The 21,204-nt window shown below is 38.4% G+C and overlaps 1 protein-coding gene across 1 annotated transcript in view; it reads right to left on the reverse strand.

Moving 5' to 3' along the window:
* LMBR1 (limb development membrane protein 1) overlaps positions 1 to 21,204 on the reverse strand; it is a 72,751-nt gene that overhangs the window by 28,124 nt on the left and 23,423 nt on the right. Inside the window, exon 5 of the mRNA XM_065629115.1 lies at positions 17,655 to 17,758. Within this exon, the coding sequence (XP_065485187.1) occupies positions 17,655 to 17,758 (104 nt within the window). The remainder of the gene's footprint in view (positions 1 to 17,654; positions 17,759 to 21,204) is intronic.

Here is a 21,204-nt window from a genome sequence, read left to right on the forward strand (position 1 = left end):
CGGAACGGTTGAGGTTGGCAGAGATCTCTGCAGTTCACCTGGTCCAACCCCCTGCTCAAGCAGGGCCACCCAGGACCATGTCCAGGTTGCTTTTGAGAACCTCCAAGGATGGAGACTCCACAACCTGCCTGGAAACCTGTGCTGGCACCCAGGCAACCTCACAGTTAAAAAAAAACAAAACAAAAAGTGAGACAGACACCCTTACTGCGTTTTTTTTTTTACTGAAGGTTGTTTTGTTTGTTCAGATGAAAAATGTAAAGCTGGAACACTATAATTAGTAACATCACTAATTTAAGGGCTGGGCTGACTTGAGAACAGAGAGAAAAACTGGGTAAACAGAATGAACATTTCATTTTACTTCAATGAAAGCAAAACTACACATAAACCTTGACATTCAATGCTGAATATAATTTTTTTCTGAGCAAAAACCTCTTCACTGACATTTTGGTTTTGGCTTAACATTTCTTCTTTGAGTCATTTTACTTCTCCCCCACAGCCCCATTACATTACTCAGATTGCTTAGATGAACCAAATGTCACCGTGTATCTTCACGGCACAGAAGGCATCGCTGCTTTTATTTCACATCATACTTGTTGCACTTTTGAACCCATTTACTCCTCACGACTTTCTGTGCGAAAAAGAACATTCGGTTTAGAGTCTGACATCTTCAAAACCAGCAACAACCCCATCTAAAACGGAGATTTCAAACCAGCTTGTAAGAGTATGTTTAGTGGTCATGTTCAGTCTACACCACAGTGGCTGCCTTGAGTACAGAGGAAACAAAAGTACTATATGAAAAAACATGTAGTGTTGGTACACAGGACTCCTTCAAATTAACATTCTAACTAAGCAAGGAAGAAGCCTTACAGCACTACATCTTAACACAAAAAACAGCAATTGCCTTTCAGTCATTTTTTGATTCCTTTTACAGAGCTTTCCCACAGATTGATTAATCAGAAGAAATTCTCTCATGAGATCCTGTGATCACTGCTTAACATTCCTAAGGAAACTAAACTGACTGTAAGAGGAATGAGAGAATACTTTGTATTTTTAATTTTCTGTATTGTATTCAAGAAGGAAAATGAAGATGTTCAAGTCTTCCTCTAGTTTTCCTTTCCTGATAGTTCTGGCGGGTAAGAACAAGAAAAGGACACTGTACAATCAACCGACTCGCATCAGGTTTTGCAGAAAGTTGTTCAGATCACAGCTTTGAAACCTGCATTTGACAACACAAATACTACTGCACTCCTGAGATGTCCTTCATTACAAACAGAATGTGTACACCACAATTAATTCAGTGCTTTGTGACTTATTTTAATGAAATTAAATGTGCAGTGTAGCCTGTCTTAAGGGAGTAGGGATTTTTTTTTCAATCTCCGAATGAAGCACGGATTGCACAGTGAAGCACCAAAAGGAAACCACCAGCACACTGACAGTACAGAGGGGAAAGATTTTTGTATAAAATGTCATAAAACACTGAATTAAGTGTGGTATATGCAATCTACTCTAGGTGAACCTGCTTTAGCAGGTGGGTTGGACTAGATGATCTCCAGAGGTCCCTTCCAACCCCAACCAGCCTGTGATCCTGTGATCTATCCTATTTCTTATATTTCAGGAAGAATTCAGAAGATACCGACTGAAACAAGTTATAAGTGTCTATACAGCTGATTAAGGGGGGGCATAAGGAGAACAATCTTGACACCACTGTCAATTAAAACATCAAACTTAGATTTCACTACAGCATTAACTACACAGCCATAAGTAATCCTCCCATGCTGTAAGATTTGAGATGAACCTTTAGAAATAAAATTAAAAGTGATCCCCTCCACTTGAGGCTAATTTGTGTTGGTACAAAAAAAAAAATCTAAAAAAGAGAGTGGACTCAGGCAACCCACTTGCTTTATTTTCAGTAAGATGCTGATCCCTACAGCACATCCATCAGCACGTTAATTCTAGGAAAGCCAAATCCCTTTCTTTCTCTTGGCCAACTACTGCTGGGATGCTGCTTAAGTTGGAGAGGTAATGAAAGAACTACACTGGGCTACAAATACTAGATATCAAAAAAGAAAAAACACTACATAAAATACCATTGAGCTTGAAGTGATAAAAGTAAACAGCGAATGGAAACACATGTTAACATGGTGGTTTTTCGCACTTCCACAGCTACACACTAAGAATATTGCAGTGACTTCAGCTTACACTTGTGTGTACAAGGAGAGAGAAGTGGGAAAGAAAGAAGCAGGAGGTCCTAGAAAAAAAAAAAAGACATATTCCTTTAAAAAAAATCTAGAATGAAGCCTGGGATTCAAAAGATTATTTGCCAGTCAAGATTAGAAAATCTGATTCAGTAACCAGGACACACATTCCTCAAAGGAAATGGATGACGCGACACAGTCCATGGTTACTTCTTCAGACACCCATCAAGATCTCGAAAAACAAGAGATACAAACAGATTTTTTTTAATCATAGAGAAGGGGTTCAGAAAGTATCTTCACTTTTGTAGGTGTTGCTTTTACTCCCCAACGATATGCAGAGAAGAGGGAAGGCTATAAAACACTAAGAAGGAGAAAAACGAACTGGAAGTGAAACAGAAAGAGCGAAAGGGAAAACAGTAACACGAGCTAAAAGAAAGAATGAAGTGTTCGGAAGAACCATCTGATCTTTGATCTTAAATTCATAGATAAATTTTTCTGGAGATCCAAAAACAAAAGGGATATTGTTCCCGGGATGGATTCAGGGCCATCCTTTGGGAAGCACGAACCACAATTTGAAGGACAGTGGCACTACTTTTGCTGGACAGTGATTTTAGTTTTAATAGCTCAATTTTAAAGTCTTTTTCCACAAATAAAACAACTGTCATTGCTTCCAGCACTAAAAGCACAGAAGATAATCTTTGGTAAATGCTAAATAGGGAACCAAAACACATCCAACAGCTTGCAATTTCCTCAAGGGATTTCCAGGTTATCCATACAGTAGAACGGACTTCTGGAAATGAATTACCCGAGTCGTTCCCTGTTGTCAGGAAAGCGGAAACTTGACATCATACAGACCAACTTGACCCATAAAAGGAGTCTCTTGTAGAGGATAAAAAAATTAAAAAGGTCAACAAAAACTTTTGGAAGCCAATTACTATCATCTGATAAAAAATACAATTGAACTGTTTATCAAGAAAATCAGGAAAAAAGACTGGCAGATTATACCCTCTAACCTCTCCCTCTTTTTTTTTTTTGTTTAAACTTCAAAATTTCACAGTCAAGGCTCAACTGCTCACCTACATTTTACTCACATTTTCAAATTCCACCTAGTTCTTTGTCATGAGCACTTAACATATTTAACAAAATATTTCACTTGGTTTAGCACATCAATCCCAGAAGCCTGGAACTTGCCAGAAGCCTAATAATATCTGTCATCTTCTCTGTACACTAATGAAGGGGGCTAAAATAAAAAATATGAACAAAAAGAGCATTTGAAGCTTTCAAGGCAAGCCTACAAAACAAACACTGTCCTATGAACACATTCTAAGGATCTTGTGGCTTGTACAACCTTTGAGATATACAACTTGCAGACTTCCACTTCTTTAAAAGTCAATTGCCGAGACGTTCAGAAATCTTTGTTGCTTAATCATGAGCTATTTACACTCCCTGGAGCAGCAGGCCTAAGGGTTTATGTTTCAAAAAAAACCCTATTTTTAGCAGGAAAGGTTTTAATTATTTTAGAAGTGTTCTGACAAATTTTTAGTTGCTACTCTGGAAGGCATCATCAAAATCTTACCATGTTTCTGTCCTATTACAATTAATACAGATGAGTCATCTTGGATGATAAATATCCAAAACATATTAAAAACCAATACACGGCCAAAAAAACAGCTGAAAAGCCCAGCGAAGCACAAATGGCAACAACAGTCCTGAAGGGATGACAGATATCATACAGGTCAAAAAGTGTAATTTTTAAGGAAACCAGTTCTCCTCCCCAGCACAACTGTGTTAGGCAGGATGAATACTATGCCACTTGCAAAACATTTAAGACTTTTCCCACTATGCATGTTCACGCATAAGATCTAGAGGCTGTTTTTTACTTGATAAGAGATCATGTATGGCAATAGTTTCTTACAGCTTTTCAATAAGGAAAAGGGACATTTCTTGATGAAGAAGACAATAAGAAGCATTAGGGGTTTTTTCCCCGTTTGAAATTCTCTAACTGTTTGGAATGACATAAATGTAACAGTACAAAATGCTTCACCATTAAGGCAGCACAGGTGACAAATGAAGCCCTTGCTCCGCACACAGGTTGTCCCCAAGGTTCCAGGTGTTTTGTGTAAAAAGCAGGTAGCACAGGGATCCTCCCTGGTTACAAGGATTCCCGAGGACAGTGCACAACCCAGGAACCGGCTGATGCTCCTCTCGCCATCACGAGTCGTGCAATATCTGGAAAGACTTAAAAGGAAATCTCCAACAACTGCTGTTCTTGCAAAGCTACGGTAAAACATGCACCTCATGTCCAGGAAACACACTGTGGGACATACGGTTCTATCTTCCAAGCAGTGACACAACCCTGTACCAGAAACTCACGAGTTTTTTTATTTTTTAGGGAAAGAATCATTACATAAATGAAAGCAATCAGGCCATTTTTTGCCAATTTTTGTTCTGCCAGTTGTGATTAGGAACACAAATATTATTTTCCAGCAATTTAAGCATAATTTTTAATGCTTTCTAACACTGCAAGGACTTCAACACATATGTACAGATAATATTTACCAAGAGTTCTTATGTTTTAACACTGATGGATTAGCAAAATTTGCAACATGTTATTCCCTCAGACACATGGTGTGAACCGTGGGGTTGTCACATGCAGGGACAGGAGATGGACTCGATGATCCTTGTGGGTCCCTTCCAACTTAAGACATTCTATGATTTTCCCTTTCCATAAGAGGCAAAACTGCTGGTAAAACCAAAGAACTACAGCCTAATGCCTAACACTAGAAAAAACATTTATTTGCTAGAACATTACCTGGCTATAGTGATTTCAATAAAACATTAGCTTCTACAAAATGGACCTTTTTGGAACTACATCTCTAACGTACAACATGGTATGGCTTGTATTAATTCTACATTTAAATTTAGTTGCAAATTGTGCAGGAAAAAATAAAAAACTATCAATAAAGTAAAAATTATAACATATTACATACAAATAGAGAACTCTAACAAAGTTTCTATGGTGCTGAATATTTGGATGCAGTTCTGCTTGGACATCTTGACCTCTTGCAAGGTAGGTAAACATCACTTTTTACACCATGCCCTGACCCACGGGGAAAGCCTGGGAAACATTTCTGCAATCACGGCACATTTAAAGTACACACGAAGCCCATTGTTTTCATGTGACAAAAAGGAGTCTTAGTAACCTTAAGATTTGTTCAGCGAGAGGCCGACTACAACAAACACACATGCCAACTTCTGCAGAAAACAAATGAAGGCACTAAAAAAGAACGAGAATTACAGCAGGTATGAGGCTGGGGATGTAACAATAACATCAATTACATTTTTAGCACACAATACCTTCTCTTTCTCAGTTTGTGAGCATTAGTGAATAGATCAGCTTCAAGCTTTCTAACCCTTTCTATGGTTAGAAACTGTATGTTGAGCAATCTTTGCTCTGGCATATGCAAGACAGTGTAGAAATAACTTTTTAATAAGTAGAAGAGACCTATTTTCCATCAGGTAACACAAAAACATGTACTATGTTTAGCACACGGATATTTAGTCAACACAAATTACTGAGTCAAAACCAGAAGCTGTAGTTTTAAGAAAAACTCAGTCCATTTTAAAAATGTAGAAACCAATGACTCAGAACCCTCACAGAACAAGCTAAAAAACTTTAATGAATAAATAATATATTCAAAGTATCAGATTCAAGCAATCAGGAAAAAAAAATTCCTTGCTCACACAAGAACCAAAGACTTCAGAGTGTAACCAGCACTGTGTTTTCGCCCACCACCTCTTCCCTCACAGAACCTTTCCAGCCTGGGGGGATTTTACGATTAAAATTAATGCTTTTCATCACAACACAGTAAGTGCATTTTAAAGTTTATATTTTCCACACAATACAAATCTGAAAAAATCCATAGTCACAAAACATTCCCAGCAACTTTCAGCTGATTTTTCTGGTAGTATCTTTTCCCAAATGATTTCACGGTGGTTATCATTCTGTCAATGGAGCAAGAGGAGGCAGAAATCACTTAACTGTGTAGAGTTCAATAGTTACACAGTCTAAGTAACAAAATCCAGCTATTTCAAAGAGAAACTGAGAACTGGAGAAAAAAACCAAAGTGAAAGTTAAAGGAACTTGACGGAAAAAACATGATGAATTTTTGGGTACTCACTGGAGACATGTACTAATAAGCATTAGAGCTACATCTGCCCAGTTAGAAGTGAAGGACCAAAAATCACTCAACTAGAAGTCAAAAAAAGATGTGAGCAGGCTGGTGAACAGGCTGTCTATCCAGGCTGCAGTACACTCCTCTGCCAAAGAAAACTTAAGCTTTCTGCTCCAGTGTCCCACAAGAGTATCCAAACCACAGTGTTCTAGGATGTTTTGGGGTCCAGATCGGTCAAACTTTCCTGTCAACGTTACCGCACACAAATAACTCACTGAAATAACCTAAGAACCAAGATCGACTCCTTGCACACTTGCATCATTGAGATTGGGATTAAAAAATGAGTTCTTCCTCACTTATTATCCTAGGCTCTATTTAATTATCCAATACAAGATGGGCTCCAGTGGGATCGATGCGAGATTCATTTATTGCCTAGCAGCTAAGGTATTGTTTCAAATACGTGGATTCAAATTACTCAAGGAAAGCGCATACACCTGGCTCTTCCACATCTAGGTATCACTCTCACATATTTAATAAAGAAATGGTATATTAGAAAAACATTCCCTCCAAATTTTGTAACAGAAGTCATACCAGTTTTTCAAAATGAGGAAAAGCTCGACAGAGTATCAGAGAAAATGCAAAATGAATAATTACAGCCTATTGTTGCCAGATGCACACAACTACCTTGCTGCAGCCTGTCCCTTCCTCCTTTGCAGAAAGAAACTATTGCAAAAAATTATACCTCATTAATTATTATATCTCTTATTAAAAAGGGCAGATGCAGATCTATTGACACTACAGTAAAAGCATACAACCCAAAGCTTGTGGGAAGAAGGGAAGGAAGAAATGAAAGATACACAGAGTAAAAAGATGACTGTCCCAAAACTTCCCTTTTCCCCCACAAGTTTTCTCCCTTGTTCGGTTCGTTAGTTCAGCCTTCGCTAATCAACTCCTAGATGCTCCATTCCCTCCGCCCACCCAGTTTCCCAGCCTCTCTGCAGCCACCTGCATCAACACAGGAGCTGTGGGACTTCTGACACCACGAGTCTCCCTCCCGTCATTGACTTTTGGATCTGAAAGAACCTTTCCTGCTAGATGGGAGCGACAGGAAGATAAACAGATATTTTCCGACTTCTTAGTAGCTTGGCAGAGTATTGAGATAAGAACGCAAAAGTATAAAGAAACACTTGGAATTTGTGACTGTGTTTCTGGCAAAAAAAAGCCTCAAAGACAGAAAATGATACATAGAAGCACACAGGTCATTCAAAGTTCTAAAATTAAGGAAAATCTTAAGGCTGCTTTGGTGTCAATGTCTGGTACTAACCCCCTGCAAGGATGAGTAAGTTCAAGAAGAAAGGACACATCTAGGAATTGGCCAAAGCACCAGACTGCTGGAAATTCCTTTTAATAAGCTGGGAAATCCTTCAAAACGCAACACAAAAAGAAAAACACACACACCCCACACAAAAAAACCCACACATGACTTAAAAAAAAAGAAAATGGCCATAGATGGGAGACAAAATAATTCATCCTCTTTCCCCCCTCCTTTGTAACTGAAGTTGTTGGCTGCTTTACAAATCCTCACTACAAATGCAGTAGTTCCTTCTTGCTGTTGTCAATTCAGAATAACTAATTCGTAACATTGAGTCATCCTTAATGTGGAGTGTTTCTAGTAATACTAAATAAGTAATACAGACTCAAGGTCTAAATATCACATTGCTGGTTATCAGCACTAATGAAAAAATACTGGTTTTAGAGAGGGAATTAGAAGTGGTGTTTACCTAGTAAAGCCTCATTTAATAAGGGAAGCCTGTTAGAAAACAGTTTGATGTCTTTTTATGATCAAGATACTTGTATAAAGACTTGACACTATCAATATAAAATTAGATGGCAATTTTCCTCTCTGTGAATTAAAATGACACTTCCATTAAATCTGTAAAGTCTGGTTTTATTTTTATAAAAAGTAACAAAAGCACATAAAGAGACTTCGTATAATTACAATGTTTTTGCTTGTCCTGAAAGGTCACTATTTGATGTCAATGACAACTCAAAACACAGGCTAATGTGAAAATATTAATATATGCAAATCTTAATAAAATATTCCTCATAAAACAGCCATTTTTATAAAACAAATCACCACGCTCAAATAAAAAGAGCAGCAGATGTTTCTTAGCATTTCATAAAAGAAACCCAAATAGCGAGCTGGAAAGGTGTTCACGTTGCCTTCATGAAGAAGCCTCTAACTCAGACTTGCCAAATTCTTAGAGGCATTTGCCTTTTTCCATTGACTAAGCGAGGGGGTCTACAGAAGGCATTAAGAACACTTCATCCAAACAAAATTTGAAAACTACTCACTTCTGCCTAAAAAAATAAAAATCTTCGGGGGAAAAAGAAAAAAGTATTTTAGAACCCGGTGCTTCAGTTTACATCAATGACAAAATGAAGAGCGTCAAGCTTAGTATTGATAGCTGTTCCATCTGCGTGCTTACAAGTTGTAGAAGTATCTAGCATGTCTATTTTTACTCATGCAGAATCCTGCACTAAAAACAAACAAAAACTGGAACATAAAAACCACACTCAATTTATTCACTAAGAGAGCAGCAGGGAAAAATATTCACAACTTATTCCAGTTGCAGGCTTCCACCTACATGTTAAAGCTTTCAGCAGAGAGCTATGGAAATTCCACCAAGCACAAGGGTGAGAAATGCAGCAGAGATGTGCGAGTTCAGAACAACATAGGAGCAGGGAAAGCACCAGAGTTCAGCAATGGGTTTTGTTCCTGGCTCAGATGAGGGGGAATAACTAACGCTCCAGCGCTTGCTTCTAACACTGATTAGTTTTACAGATTACCTACTCATAGTAAGTCATCTAATACACTTTTTCACAATATGCTGAAGAAGTGATGGTCAGAGAATCGCATTTTGAAAAAACACCAAGCGCGTCTGGGATTTTCTTTGCACAGTGTTTTACCTCTACATTACTAATAATTCCTGTTCCATCTTGTTACTCTACTCATTTCCATATCTCAAATAAATGAAAGACTAACCTGACACAATTTGCTTTTCTATCTACATTAGTCGGTCAAAAAAATAGCAATTATAATCTCAACCCCATAAACTACAGCAGAAAGGCTGAGTGATTGCTCAGCTAATGAAGTTGCAGCGAGGCAGGTAGCGCAGAAAAGCTACACATCTCCTGTTATTTTTTTTTTTGTAACTTGCTCTGAGGCCTCTTTAAAAGAAGGACATTCTAATTTATGGAAGTGACCAACTGACATTTAAGTACTTCAATGAAACGGAGCACAGATCACATCTCATCACATCTTGATCCAACGTGTGTAACAACCAACATCCACTTATTTCCCCCTCAGCCGTTCCCAGATACAAAACTGTTACATACAGTCAAACCATACATGCCCCGATGGTAAAATAAAAAGGACAGATTTTGCATGTAATGTCCTCACCTGACCTAAGATGTCTTACTAAATCTTACAAAATGTTTCATATGCCTACCAAACCAAACTGCCATTGAACCATTATTCCTCAGCAGTCACCAGTTTCTCTCTCCTAGTCACCGATTCTTGAATTTCTTTTTATCTTGCTCTCACTGAAACATGACACGGCCTAAAGCTGAAGAATATATGCACTTTATTTACCTGTCCTGCACAGCCTTTGTTCCCAAATGTCTAAATACAGACATAAAAATGCATGCTGAAGTCTAGGCTTTGTAATACAAAAACTAATTAAACCAACATTCCCAACTTTTCCTTGACCTACCTATAGTAAGTTTCACATTCTGTCTTTAACTTTGCCTTACAGTCATTGTGAAAGGACAGAAAAACAGACATCCCTGCAATAGCTTTACAGACAAAGGTATTTTCATCTTATACTAATCTACAGAATAGCGACATACTCCAGTCACAGGTCCTCAAACACAGGCCATACACTTGCATAACTCTTTCCAGAATAACTTGCTGAAATATACCTGTAAGGTAAGAAATTTCTTTTTCTTCTGCAGAACTGCAAATAAATGACCTGGTAGTGTAAAGCTGTATTTTTAACATGTTTTCAGAGTTTCATGTAGACATTTGTCAATGTGACACGCTAAACCTTCTCATCTTCCATTTCCTGCCATTTTATAAGCTCTTCTCAAATTTAATATTAGATGTGCCTGTCTTCTATGTTACAGATTATAAACACACTCCACATTTAGCTGTGTACACACCACTTCCACGATTTCAGCATGCAAAGAGTCAAGATACGCACCATTCTTAACAAAAGACTTACCATTGAATATAGTCCTTGAGTATACACCTTACACAAACCCATAACATAATCTGTAAGATGTAACCGTCCGTTAAGTATACTCTTATTTTAATAGGGAGGAGGAAAACCCTGATCAAGCTACTTGCCAAATCAGAAGCCCAGAAGAATCAGGATTTGCTTCTAAACAACAACAAAAAGTCTAATAACTTAAGTGGTGTCATTTTAAATTACTCCAGTTTAAAGAACTGGACTTCATATCTGAACTGAAGATGTTATCTTCTGTCAAAAATACAAAACTAAACAGCTGCCTTTGATGTGACTGACTAAACAACTTTTGTCTCTGGTATTACTAAGAGAATGAGTAAATGGGTTGTAATAGAATGTATAATAATTCAGTTACATACTAGTAAATATTTCATGGATATCAGAGCATTAAAGTCTCAGTTCATGCTGAATGATTTTATAGATGAATAAATATTAGTTTAAATGCCAAATAAACATACAATGTTCCCAGGGTAGCTCAAGACTCTCTGGTGAGCCATTACACACAGTGGCCCGTGGCTGTGTGGTTAGAGGTGCTCACAAGCACAACACATGAACTCAAGTGCTGTTTCCGAATAAGGTTCAAGACTTTTGCATCCTCCAAATCCCTTTCCCAGAAAAAACAAGACAAATTCAGAAAATTGACTAGTTTTAATTAGTGATAATCTCATATTGGAAAGGCTTTCCAAGCCACCTTCCCCAGTATTTTGTATTATAGAAACAGTTGCTTTCCATGGAACACTGCTTGAGATTAGCAAAAAAGTTTCTCAAAGTAAATACTCCAACACTAACTTTGAACATACTCTTGCATTGGCTTCATCACCTACTGATAATGTATTTTACAGTGCTCTACACCTACAGTTGTACCAGACTTCTACTGGTACACATAGCAAAACTGGGGAGTACAGCATTTCTGAAAAAACACAGAAATTAGAATTTCCATACCCACCAAGAAATGAAAAAGTGGCAGGTTTACTTTGTACTTGTTTATTACTATGTTTAGTTACCTAGAGTTTGCAAATACAGTGCACTGCAACACAACACATTACAAACTTAAGCTTAGTTCAGTCATTACATAGTAACTTGACTAAGAAAAGTCATTGCTATTGATAAATACAATGTATCAAATCAACTCAAATCTTGAGGTGACGGAAGAGACACTGTGGGTGCTCAGTAAAACTTACCTTTACCAGAAAATAAAAAAAGACATTTCAAAAAATGCCACTAACTATTTTTGCAAAGCCTCAACATTTCACTTCCTCCCCAAATAAGCAATATTATTTTTAAAAACCACATATTTAAAATCCACGCTTCAATGAAAGAAGGGAAGGGATCTGCCTCTGAAAGCAGAAATCACTGTATTTCGCTATTAATATTTGGAAGGGAAGCTAGAAAGCACGTTTTATTCGCACGGACGAAGCTGCAACTGCACACACAGGCAGGACTCTGCCGTCCCGACAGACAAATCTTTATACAGTAGCCGAGCGCAATGCAATAAACTATTCTGGACACCGGCCCATCTCACCTGCCTTAAGCATATGAATAAACTGCTACATTTTTAAGTGGTGTTTTTATTAAAATAAACTCAATGAGAATTTGGGAAGAAGTATCGAGGAAAGGCAAGCAGATGGAGGGACTAGCTGACACATAACAATAGCTGGTGAAATATTACTCTTATTTTCTGTAATAAACACCAAGATCAAAACATTATGCAAGTTAAATTTCCTTGAAAGGTTCCCAGCAGGAGTTTTCCTTTTTGTTTGTGCAGTACGCGATTTCCTCTCACCCACAAAAAACATACCAAGAATGTGCATGTGCCACTAACACTAAGCAGCACTTCCTTAATCACTCATTTCCAACAATTTATGGATGATCAGTGGCAAAAACGAGCAAAAATAATGAAAGCATGCAATGAAAGCTCATTGAGACAAACCGGCTTGGACTTCCTACTCATTTCTGTGTCTCTTTAAGATGGGGGTCTGATACAAATTAGCCACTGGGAAAAAAAAGTCATCTGGTCATAAAATACAGTACAGGGTCACTTTTATGTAAGTTTGCCAAAAGGGACATAAACCAGGACAATTTCAAACTGTGACACAGGATAGAAGTATATTAAAAAAATCTTTGTTCCTCCTCCATTGTGCTGTCATGTTGCTCAGCTTTATAGACATTCTGAGCACCAGCTCTGGCCTCTTCGCTTCCACCTGGTCTACCTAATTAATTAAACAAGGAAGTTACCTCGAATTTTTGTACTATTTGTTTTTATTATCATGCACTTCTTTTGATGTTCCAGGAGTTAACCTCTTAATCCACAGACTCTGTGTGTTGTGTTCTGAACATTTTGGGATGTCTGGATAATTTGGATAATTGGTCAGGATGTTGCTGTCGCTCATGTTAAACTTTATGCCATGACTCCAAGTTCAAAGATCAGTATTAAGGTAAAATACTTCATAAAGCCTTTTTAAAACTCTACACTCGTGATTACACAATACCCAGTTATTCCAGTTTTTCACAATGGTAAATCGCACTATTTGTATTTTCTTACAAGGAAATTACTCCTAAGCATCTTTATCTTTGTCAACTTCAAACAAATACAAATTTCAGTTGAAGTTACATCAAGACAAAGCATTTTTAAGGTCAACAAAAGGCATAGCAATTATCTCCTCAAAAATGCTTGCCTCCTTCACACAGCAGCACACACGTAACTTGCTGTGCAGTCTGTTATCACACATGGAAACATCAACACTGAACTACAGATGCTGAACTGCAAACACCACAATTTTGCTTTTTTTTTTTTGAGACAGAATGCTAAAGAATGAGGCTAATTCTGACATTAAGAAAGGTGGTTGACACCTTTGTTTCATAACTGTACTACAAAATTTGAGAAAGCCAGTGACAAAGAACTGAAAGAGCATCTAAACAAAAAACAGAACCTTATGCACAGACTCCACAAAGGAAGATAAGAAGAATATAGAATGATACAAAAATGTTTTCAGTACCAATGCAGGAGATTAAAGTTACTTCAGGTTCTCCCTTAGCTGAGTTAATAGCAGCAGCTAAGGTGTAACATGGCACAATGAGCTCCAAACACTTGTCTTGGAAAACCTAATTCACTCATGCATGAAAATACACGTGCATAAATACACACATGGCATGTACACATATGCACAAAGGTGCACACACACACACAGGGTGTTTCAAAAAGATGGACCCAATTTGAAATCATTCTATCTTTGAAATTGGGTCCATCTTCTTGAAACACCCTGTATTATACACCAGCAATATTGCTTTTATAATTGTTTTCCTGATATCAGAAGTCTGCAACTGCCATTAAATGGAAATAAACTATAGCAAGGAAGAGCACTTCAGCTCTTTAAAGGGGCACGGTCAACCCCCTTAGGCCCAAAATACCCTTTTTGAATTAACATAGTGGTTTTAATTAAAAACTCGGCAGAGAATCAGTTTGACTTTCAGTACAACACTGCATCCGTCCATGGCCAGTGCCTCATTTCCGTATTTCTCTCCCCTGCACAATATGCAAGTCCTCGGTTGTTTTAAACTGTTGCCTTGGGGAATCAAAAAGAGTCTATAAGAGGGGCCATGTGCCATTTGGAAAGTATACTAGCAACCAAGAAAAAAAAGCCATAGTAAATTGGAAGATGGTTAATCAAACCCATGCAGATTCATGGAACTTAAACAGTTGAGGAAACACTTCCTCACATAAACATGGAAAGTTATACAAACTTCATAATAGTAACCTGTGAGCTATCTGAAATATCATACCTTGCAACAAGTCCTCATTAGAGTGAGTAGATAAAAATCAACTTCTATAGCATAAGCTATGATAAAGACTCACACAGATGGCTAAAAACTTTGGAGGCTTCGGCCCATTTTTGATAATGCCTAACACTGTCACAATTAAAGCTGAACAAAGAAATCTATTAAAATTTAAAAATCCATCCCATTTCAGTACTGAACCTCTTTTAATCATTTAATCATTTTCAGAACTTAGAAAGAAACCCAGTAAATAATTCTTACATTAACACCTTCAAATTGACATCTTGACTGTGCACACCTAAATCTCAGGTGACCTATTTATTCATTATAGTGAAGGTAATTTTACAGCAAATTAAAGATGACCTGCAAAAAAAAAACTTCCACTGCAACAGTCTTTTTATCCAAGTTTTGAGCTGACCTGGGTATCCGGAACCAACTGCTTTCCCTACTCCCTGTATTCAGCTCCCAGCTGAAAAATTAAAGATTACATACCCTGTGCCAAACCTCCCATTTATAACAGATCACTCTTCTCTTAAATGCTGCAAGTTTTGCCAAACGTGTGAAATGTTCTTTTAAATTAGGATCACTAAAATCTGATTTTGCCAGTTCGTCATAGCATATTAATGATTTTTTACCTCTCCAGCCTGTTAGTTTGATGTGATGAATGACAAAATATGACTTTTCCTTAAACTTGCACAAGTATAATCAAAACCAAAAATATTTGCTAAAGTACCAGAATTCTACGAGGTAATCATGGTCTCAAAATCTTCTCTGAGAATAAATAAGCAATGTGTAAAAATATAAGGAAAGTAAAAAAGATGGGAAGTATCCTTCATAGATTCTAGAACTGAAAAGCTTACATGTAATCCTGAGTTCAATTAAGCAGAAATTTCACCAGATTCCCATTGCCCTATTATATGATGTAATTATTTTTAAAATATATATATTTAGTACTTATTGCAAGTAGAATCATTTATCCCCTCAGAATTTGACCAAAACAGCACACTCAATTTTAAATATCAACTTAGTCCAGAAGTGGCATTTGCCATTTCATTTGTCTTTGGTCAGCTTTCTTAGGAAGCATGTTCATATTTAAATGGATTAAATTCCTGCATCTTCACAAGCAGTTTTAGGGCTCACCCAAAGCCGGTAAAACAATTCAGTATACACCTGCATCCGTTCTGGACACTTGTAAACAGAGCTGCCAGGTAGAACAGACCTTGGACAAAGGCCTTGAGTACCTGTAGTAGGAACCACACTTGGCTTCTGGGATGTACCAGAAACACCCAGGAGAAGTCAAAGTAACAAAACATCACAAAAATTGGGTTGTGCATCTCCCCAGCTCCCTGCAACAGGTGAGTTTGGATACTAAAATCTGATCTTTTCTACCCTGATGAAGAAGCAACATGACTCTAAAGCACCAACCACCATCTTTTTCCTGACATCTGCCAACAGATCATGGTTCTGTCTCATCTGGAATTAAAAATGCTTCCAAGTGTAAACATGCAGTGGTGATCCTAATGACCTTGAATGGTATTTACTGACAGCCAGCTTTATGTAAAGCATGAGTTTAAACACAGCTGTAATACATGATGCATCTGTTAGAGCCAACATAAATCTACAAGTCAAGGGGACCCACCAGCAGTACTGTACATGGTAAACTAATGGAGAGATTCCTTGGGCTTGGCTGGATTGCAAGAGACATAAACCCCACTAAAATCAGTAAACGTTTCTTTTTTTAGAAGAAAATATATACATCAGCTGTGGCCTCCACTTGAAAACTGAAAGGACAAGCTGAGTTGCTTAAAGTTTTCTTAGCAGTACAGATACCTGACATGAAGGAAGAAGAGAATGTTTTCCAGCCAAGTTAGATAAGTTAAACACGGTAGTATGGACAATACTACACCCATTACCAAACTTCTTTAAAGTCAAACTCATTAGCTTAGTCATCCAGACTTATAAATGAAGTAACTTCGATACATCTACTGTTTGGTCAATACCAATCAATGCTGTGGTAGCATCAAGGAGCTCAGAAGAGGCTCCACCAAACACGTATTCACACACCACCTTGGCTGGGTCCTGCAGGCCCCTTCTTACACAGCTGTTATTGCTCAGGCTACGTAATCTCTCAGTAGCTTCATGTACAGAATAAAAATCTGTTTCTTCACATTATCATCATCTCCGAATTAAAATTTTCCTTCACGCTGTACTTGAAGTATCTTACATCCTTTGCTATCTTCCATTTTCCCTCTTAACTGTCTCCAATGAACCCTCAAATCCCAAGCTGGACGCAGAACTCTCTTCAGTTTTCCTTAATTCCACCAAGAACAAAAATTGCAACTTCAATGCCACCACACCACGTTCCTGTCAATGCAAACAGGAATCGTGTTTTCCTTCCCACCGCAACCCTCCCCTTGCTGATTTACGTTACATGTGATCAGGAAATGACTCAGGTCTTTCACATCCCTCTTTAATGCATTTCATTCTCCTGATTTCAGAGCACTTTTCAAGATCCTTTGCTTTCTAATAACCATCATCCGAAAAGCACGGAATCCCCTCAAGTGTAGTATCATTAAAAACAAAAGTGTAATCCTTTAGATGATAAAGATTAATGAAAACGTGCTACAACTGGTCCCCAGACAGTCATTCCAGTTTAATTTAGTTGATATTTATGATTTGAAATTCATTTTACTGTGCCTCCCATTACAGTAATTCTTCATTTCTTTAGTTCTCATATTAATACATCAGTTATCCTATTGTTCAGAAATTGCTTTGTGAAATTCCATGCTGAGCCGAAATACTCAGCCCTCACAACTTGAATATAGTCAACTAAGTTGAATATTCTCAGTTATTCTCTATCCATTTAAGACAGGTTTTTAACATATTGTTAATATTGACCACATTTGAATCTTTTTTGGGATATCTGTAATATCTTAAAATTCAAAAATGAAGCTTGTTTTCTCTGAGTCATCTGTTACTTAGTCTGTGTTATCTATTTAATCAGCTTTCCCGTTAGTACTAAGCCTGTACTTCTTTCCCTTGTTACTTTATTTCTAGTGTATTTATTGAGCCTTCTCTTTTAGCATCCCAACAAAACCATTTTCAAAAAAATAACACCTTGATTAAAACATTTCATTACTAAAAGTAAGAAAAGTCTTTTATTGATCTCAGTATACATGTAATTAACGGTAGTTTCCTACCTTTTTTAAGCCAGCAAATCCTTCTGACTCCAGGAAGAAAAAGGCAAAGGGCATCAACACAAACAAACATAAATTTGAAAAAAGAGAAGCAAGATTCCATAAACCTGCAACAAACAAGAAAAAGTTTACATAAGTTTCTCAGCTTTAAAAGTCAAAGATGTCACATTTTCTTCTCCTGTATATAAGAATGTAGTATACATACAAGTACTAACAGAAGCCAGGTTTTTATAGATAGTTATTTACTGGGAAGTGCTGAAAAATACCCATCTATCTGCATAATGATCTTCAAATAAAAATTGGATACCAACTTAAATAGCAGCAACTGTCTGAAATCTTGGAAGACAGACTGCAAACTCAGATGGGCGACTTCTACAACATCCCGCTCACAGAAGAAAGCAGTCAATGTTGTTTTTCTCAATTCAGTAAGGCTTTTATCATCTCCCATACATCTCCTCATAGTCTAATTAATGAAGTATGGGCTACGTAAGCAGGCTCTGAGGTAGACTGAAAACTGGCCAAGCTTCTGGGCTCAATGGGTTGTGACCAGCAGTACAATGTCAGGCTGGAAACCAGTCACCAGTGGTATACCCCAGGAGGTTGATACTGGGTTTAGCGTCTTCATTAATGACCTGGATGATGGGAGAGTGTGCTTCCTCAGCAAGTTTGCTGAAGATGCAAGATCACAGAATCATAGAATCACCTTGGTTGGAAGAGACCTTTAAGGCCATTGAGTCCGACCATAACCCAACTCTGGCACTAAACCATGTCCCTAAGAACCTCATCTGCACATCTTTTAAACCCCTCCAGGGATGGTGACTCCACCACTGCCCTGGGCAGCCTGTTCCAATGCCTGACAACTCTTTCCATGAAGAAATTTTTCCTAATACCCAATCTGAACCTTCCCTTGCACAACTTGAGGCCATTTCCTCTCATCCTGTCACTTGCTACTTGGGAGAAGAGACCAACCCCTCCATGCTCCAAGCTCCTTTCAGGCAGTTCAGAGATCAGAAGGTCTCCCCTCAGCTCCTGTTCTCCAGGCTGAACCCCCCAGCTCCCTCAGGCGCTCCCCAGACTTGTGCTCCAGCCCCTTCACCAGCTGCATTGCCCGTCTCTGAACTCGGTCCAGCACGTCAATGTCTTTCTTGTCATGAGGGGCCCAAAACTGGTCCCAGGATTCAAGGTAGATCCTCATCAGCACCAAGTACAAGGGGACAATCACTTCCCTGGCCCTGCTGGCCACACTATTCTTGATGCACAAAATGGGGAGGAGCAGTGGCCTGCCACTCAGAAGAACCTCAAGGAGGAAGACAAACAAGCAGAGAGCACACTAGGGACAGGTCTGCCCAAAAGCTGCTTTGCAGAAAAGGCCTTAGAGGTTCTGCTAGACACCAAGTTGAACTCAAGCCAGCAACAGGCCCTTGCAGCAAATGCGGCCAACAGCACCCCAGGCTGCATTAGAAGTGTTGTCAGCAGGTCAGGAGAGGTGATCCTGCCTCTCTGCTCAGCACCGGTGGCACATGTGGAGCACCACATCCAGTTGTGGGCTCCTCCACACAAGACAGACACAGCCATACCACAGCAAATCCAGCAAAGGACCACAAAACTGATTAAAGGATTGGAGCCACTGTCATACAAGGAAAGGCTATGAAAGCTGGAATTGTTTGGCCTTGAGAAGAGAGGACTTGGGGAAATTATATCAATGTATATGGAAAGAGCAAGGAAAACAGACTCTTCATAGTGGTATCCAGTGAATGGAGAAGAGACAACGAGCATGAATTTAAAAAACTGGAAAGCCTACTTAAACATGAGAGGGGGGAAAAAAAGGAGGAAAAAAAAAAGCAACAGCACACTTTTCCCCACTGTGAGTGCAGTCAAACACTGCAACAGCTTGCCCAAGGAGGTTTTGGGGCTTGTAGTCTCCATCCCTCAACACACTCAAAGCCCAACAGGGCAGCACCTTGAGCAGCGTTTTCCAACTGACTCTGCTTTGCGCAAGGGTGCTCAGAGCAGACGATTTCCAGAGGTCACTTCCAACCACAACCATTTTGTATCTAGCTGAAAAAAATCAACAACTGACTAAAACTAAGACATCTGTAAGACACATGTGACATCTGCAGGAAGGGAAAAGCTTTAGAGAACAACCTGAAGTGATAACTGATCTCCATTAAGTGTATCTGCTCTATTTAGATTATCTAAGCTCAACACTTGCTGAAAACACTTGTTCCTGGTGCGTAAACATGAACCCACCATCATCCCATCAAAAGGTGTGCAGGATGCTGTGTTTCTTCTTTATAAAAGCAGCAGCTTACCTGCAATTCAGTACTAGTGCAGCTAACAGGTTTAACTAGTATCACATGTTCTGCATCCTGAAAACACAGCTTTTATTTTGTAGTTGTGAAAAACAGGCGCAGTACCCCACCTTCCCCAAAACACACACATTTCCACAATCCTGCAGGACTATATTATATCACCTGAAAGTCAAAAAAAGAACAACCCCCATGATAAGAAAATTTGAACTAACAGCTTTGTTTATGTCTTTATTCTCATGTACAGGCTTGTTCTTTTCCATTTTGGAAAGAATAGGGAAGGAAAGTGACATTTACTGCATGTCTGAGTAATTCATTGTTGAGAGAAATTCCTATATTCCAAATGTAAAATACTTAGCACTTACCTTCATCTACAGCCCTTTAAAAATGCCTTCACCATATATTTTTCTTTAAATGAAATTAAATGTCAAGGAGAAATAAAAACAGGGTAGGAGGGGGACAAGAAATCTACTTCTTCAGCAATTGATAGCATCAGGACACCAAAAACCACACTCCGCCAAATAAACTACAGAAAACAAACCAAGAAAATTCCAAAAGATGCGTGAAATATAACACTAATTGCTAAAGAAAACACACTGCCTAAAGGTGGCTAAAATCCAGTTAACAAAGAGGGGGATTTTTCCTTTTGAATTTGCTTAGCCAGGAAGCTCCTGTTACCATTCAAGGAACATTCACGCATAGCAACATCAGCAAGAATGTCATTAACAGCCCTTACTAGAGGTACATTAACTCAAGCAGTCTGCATTGCGTACTTTTTTTTTCCCCACTCAGAAAATTAAGACAGAAATACTATTAGATGGGGGTGGGGGCCTTATTTCAGCAGTTTTCTCTAACTAAAAACAGACAGGGCATTCAGTTACCTGATGCAAAGCTGAACACCTGGTTGTCCTAATTTCAGCAGCTCTATTACATGTACATCTACAATGTAAACCGGGCTTAGGAGCTGCACAGTATGTACGGAGCACTTGAAGGGAGGGCAGAGCGGTGCACATCCAGAGTGAGATTTAAGAAGTTAAAATCCAAACACTTACACATTAGCAGCTGACAGGAACCACACTTACAGAATATCAAACTACAGAGCTACAATATGCATGTAAAGTTAGGAAAGGACAGTGCTGTACTGCTGCTGACATATACAGTTTCCTCAAAGTAAGCAAGAGAGCCCTCTTCTTCCTCTACCGTATTTTTTATCCTAATCTGACAGTTCAGAAAGCAAATCAAAA

The sequence above is a fragment of the Caloenas nicobarica genome, chromosome 2 (genome assembly GCF_036013445.1).
Source record: "Caloenas nicobarica isolate bCalNic1 chromosome 2, bCalNic1.hap1, whole genome shotgun sequence".
Taxonomy (NCBI): Eukaryota; Metazoa; Chordata; class Aves; order Columbiformes; family Columbidae; genus Caloenas; species Caloenas nicobarica.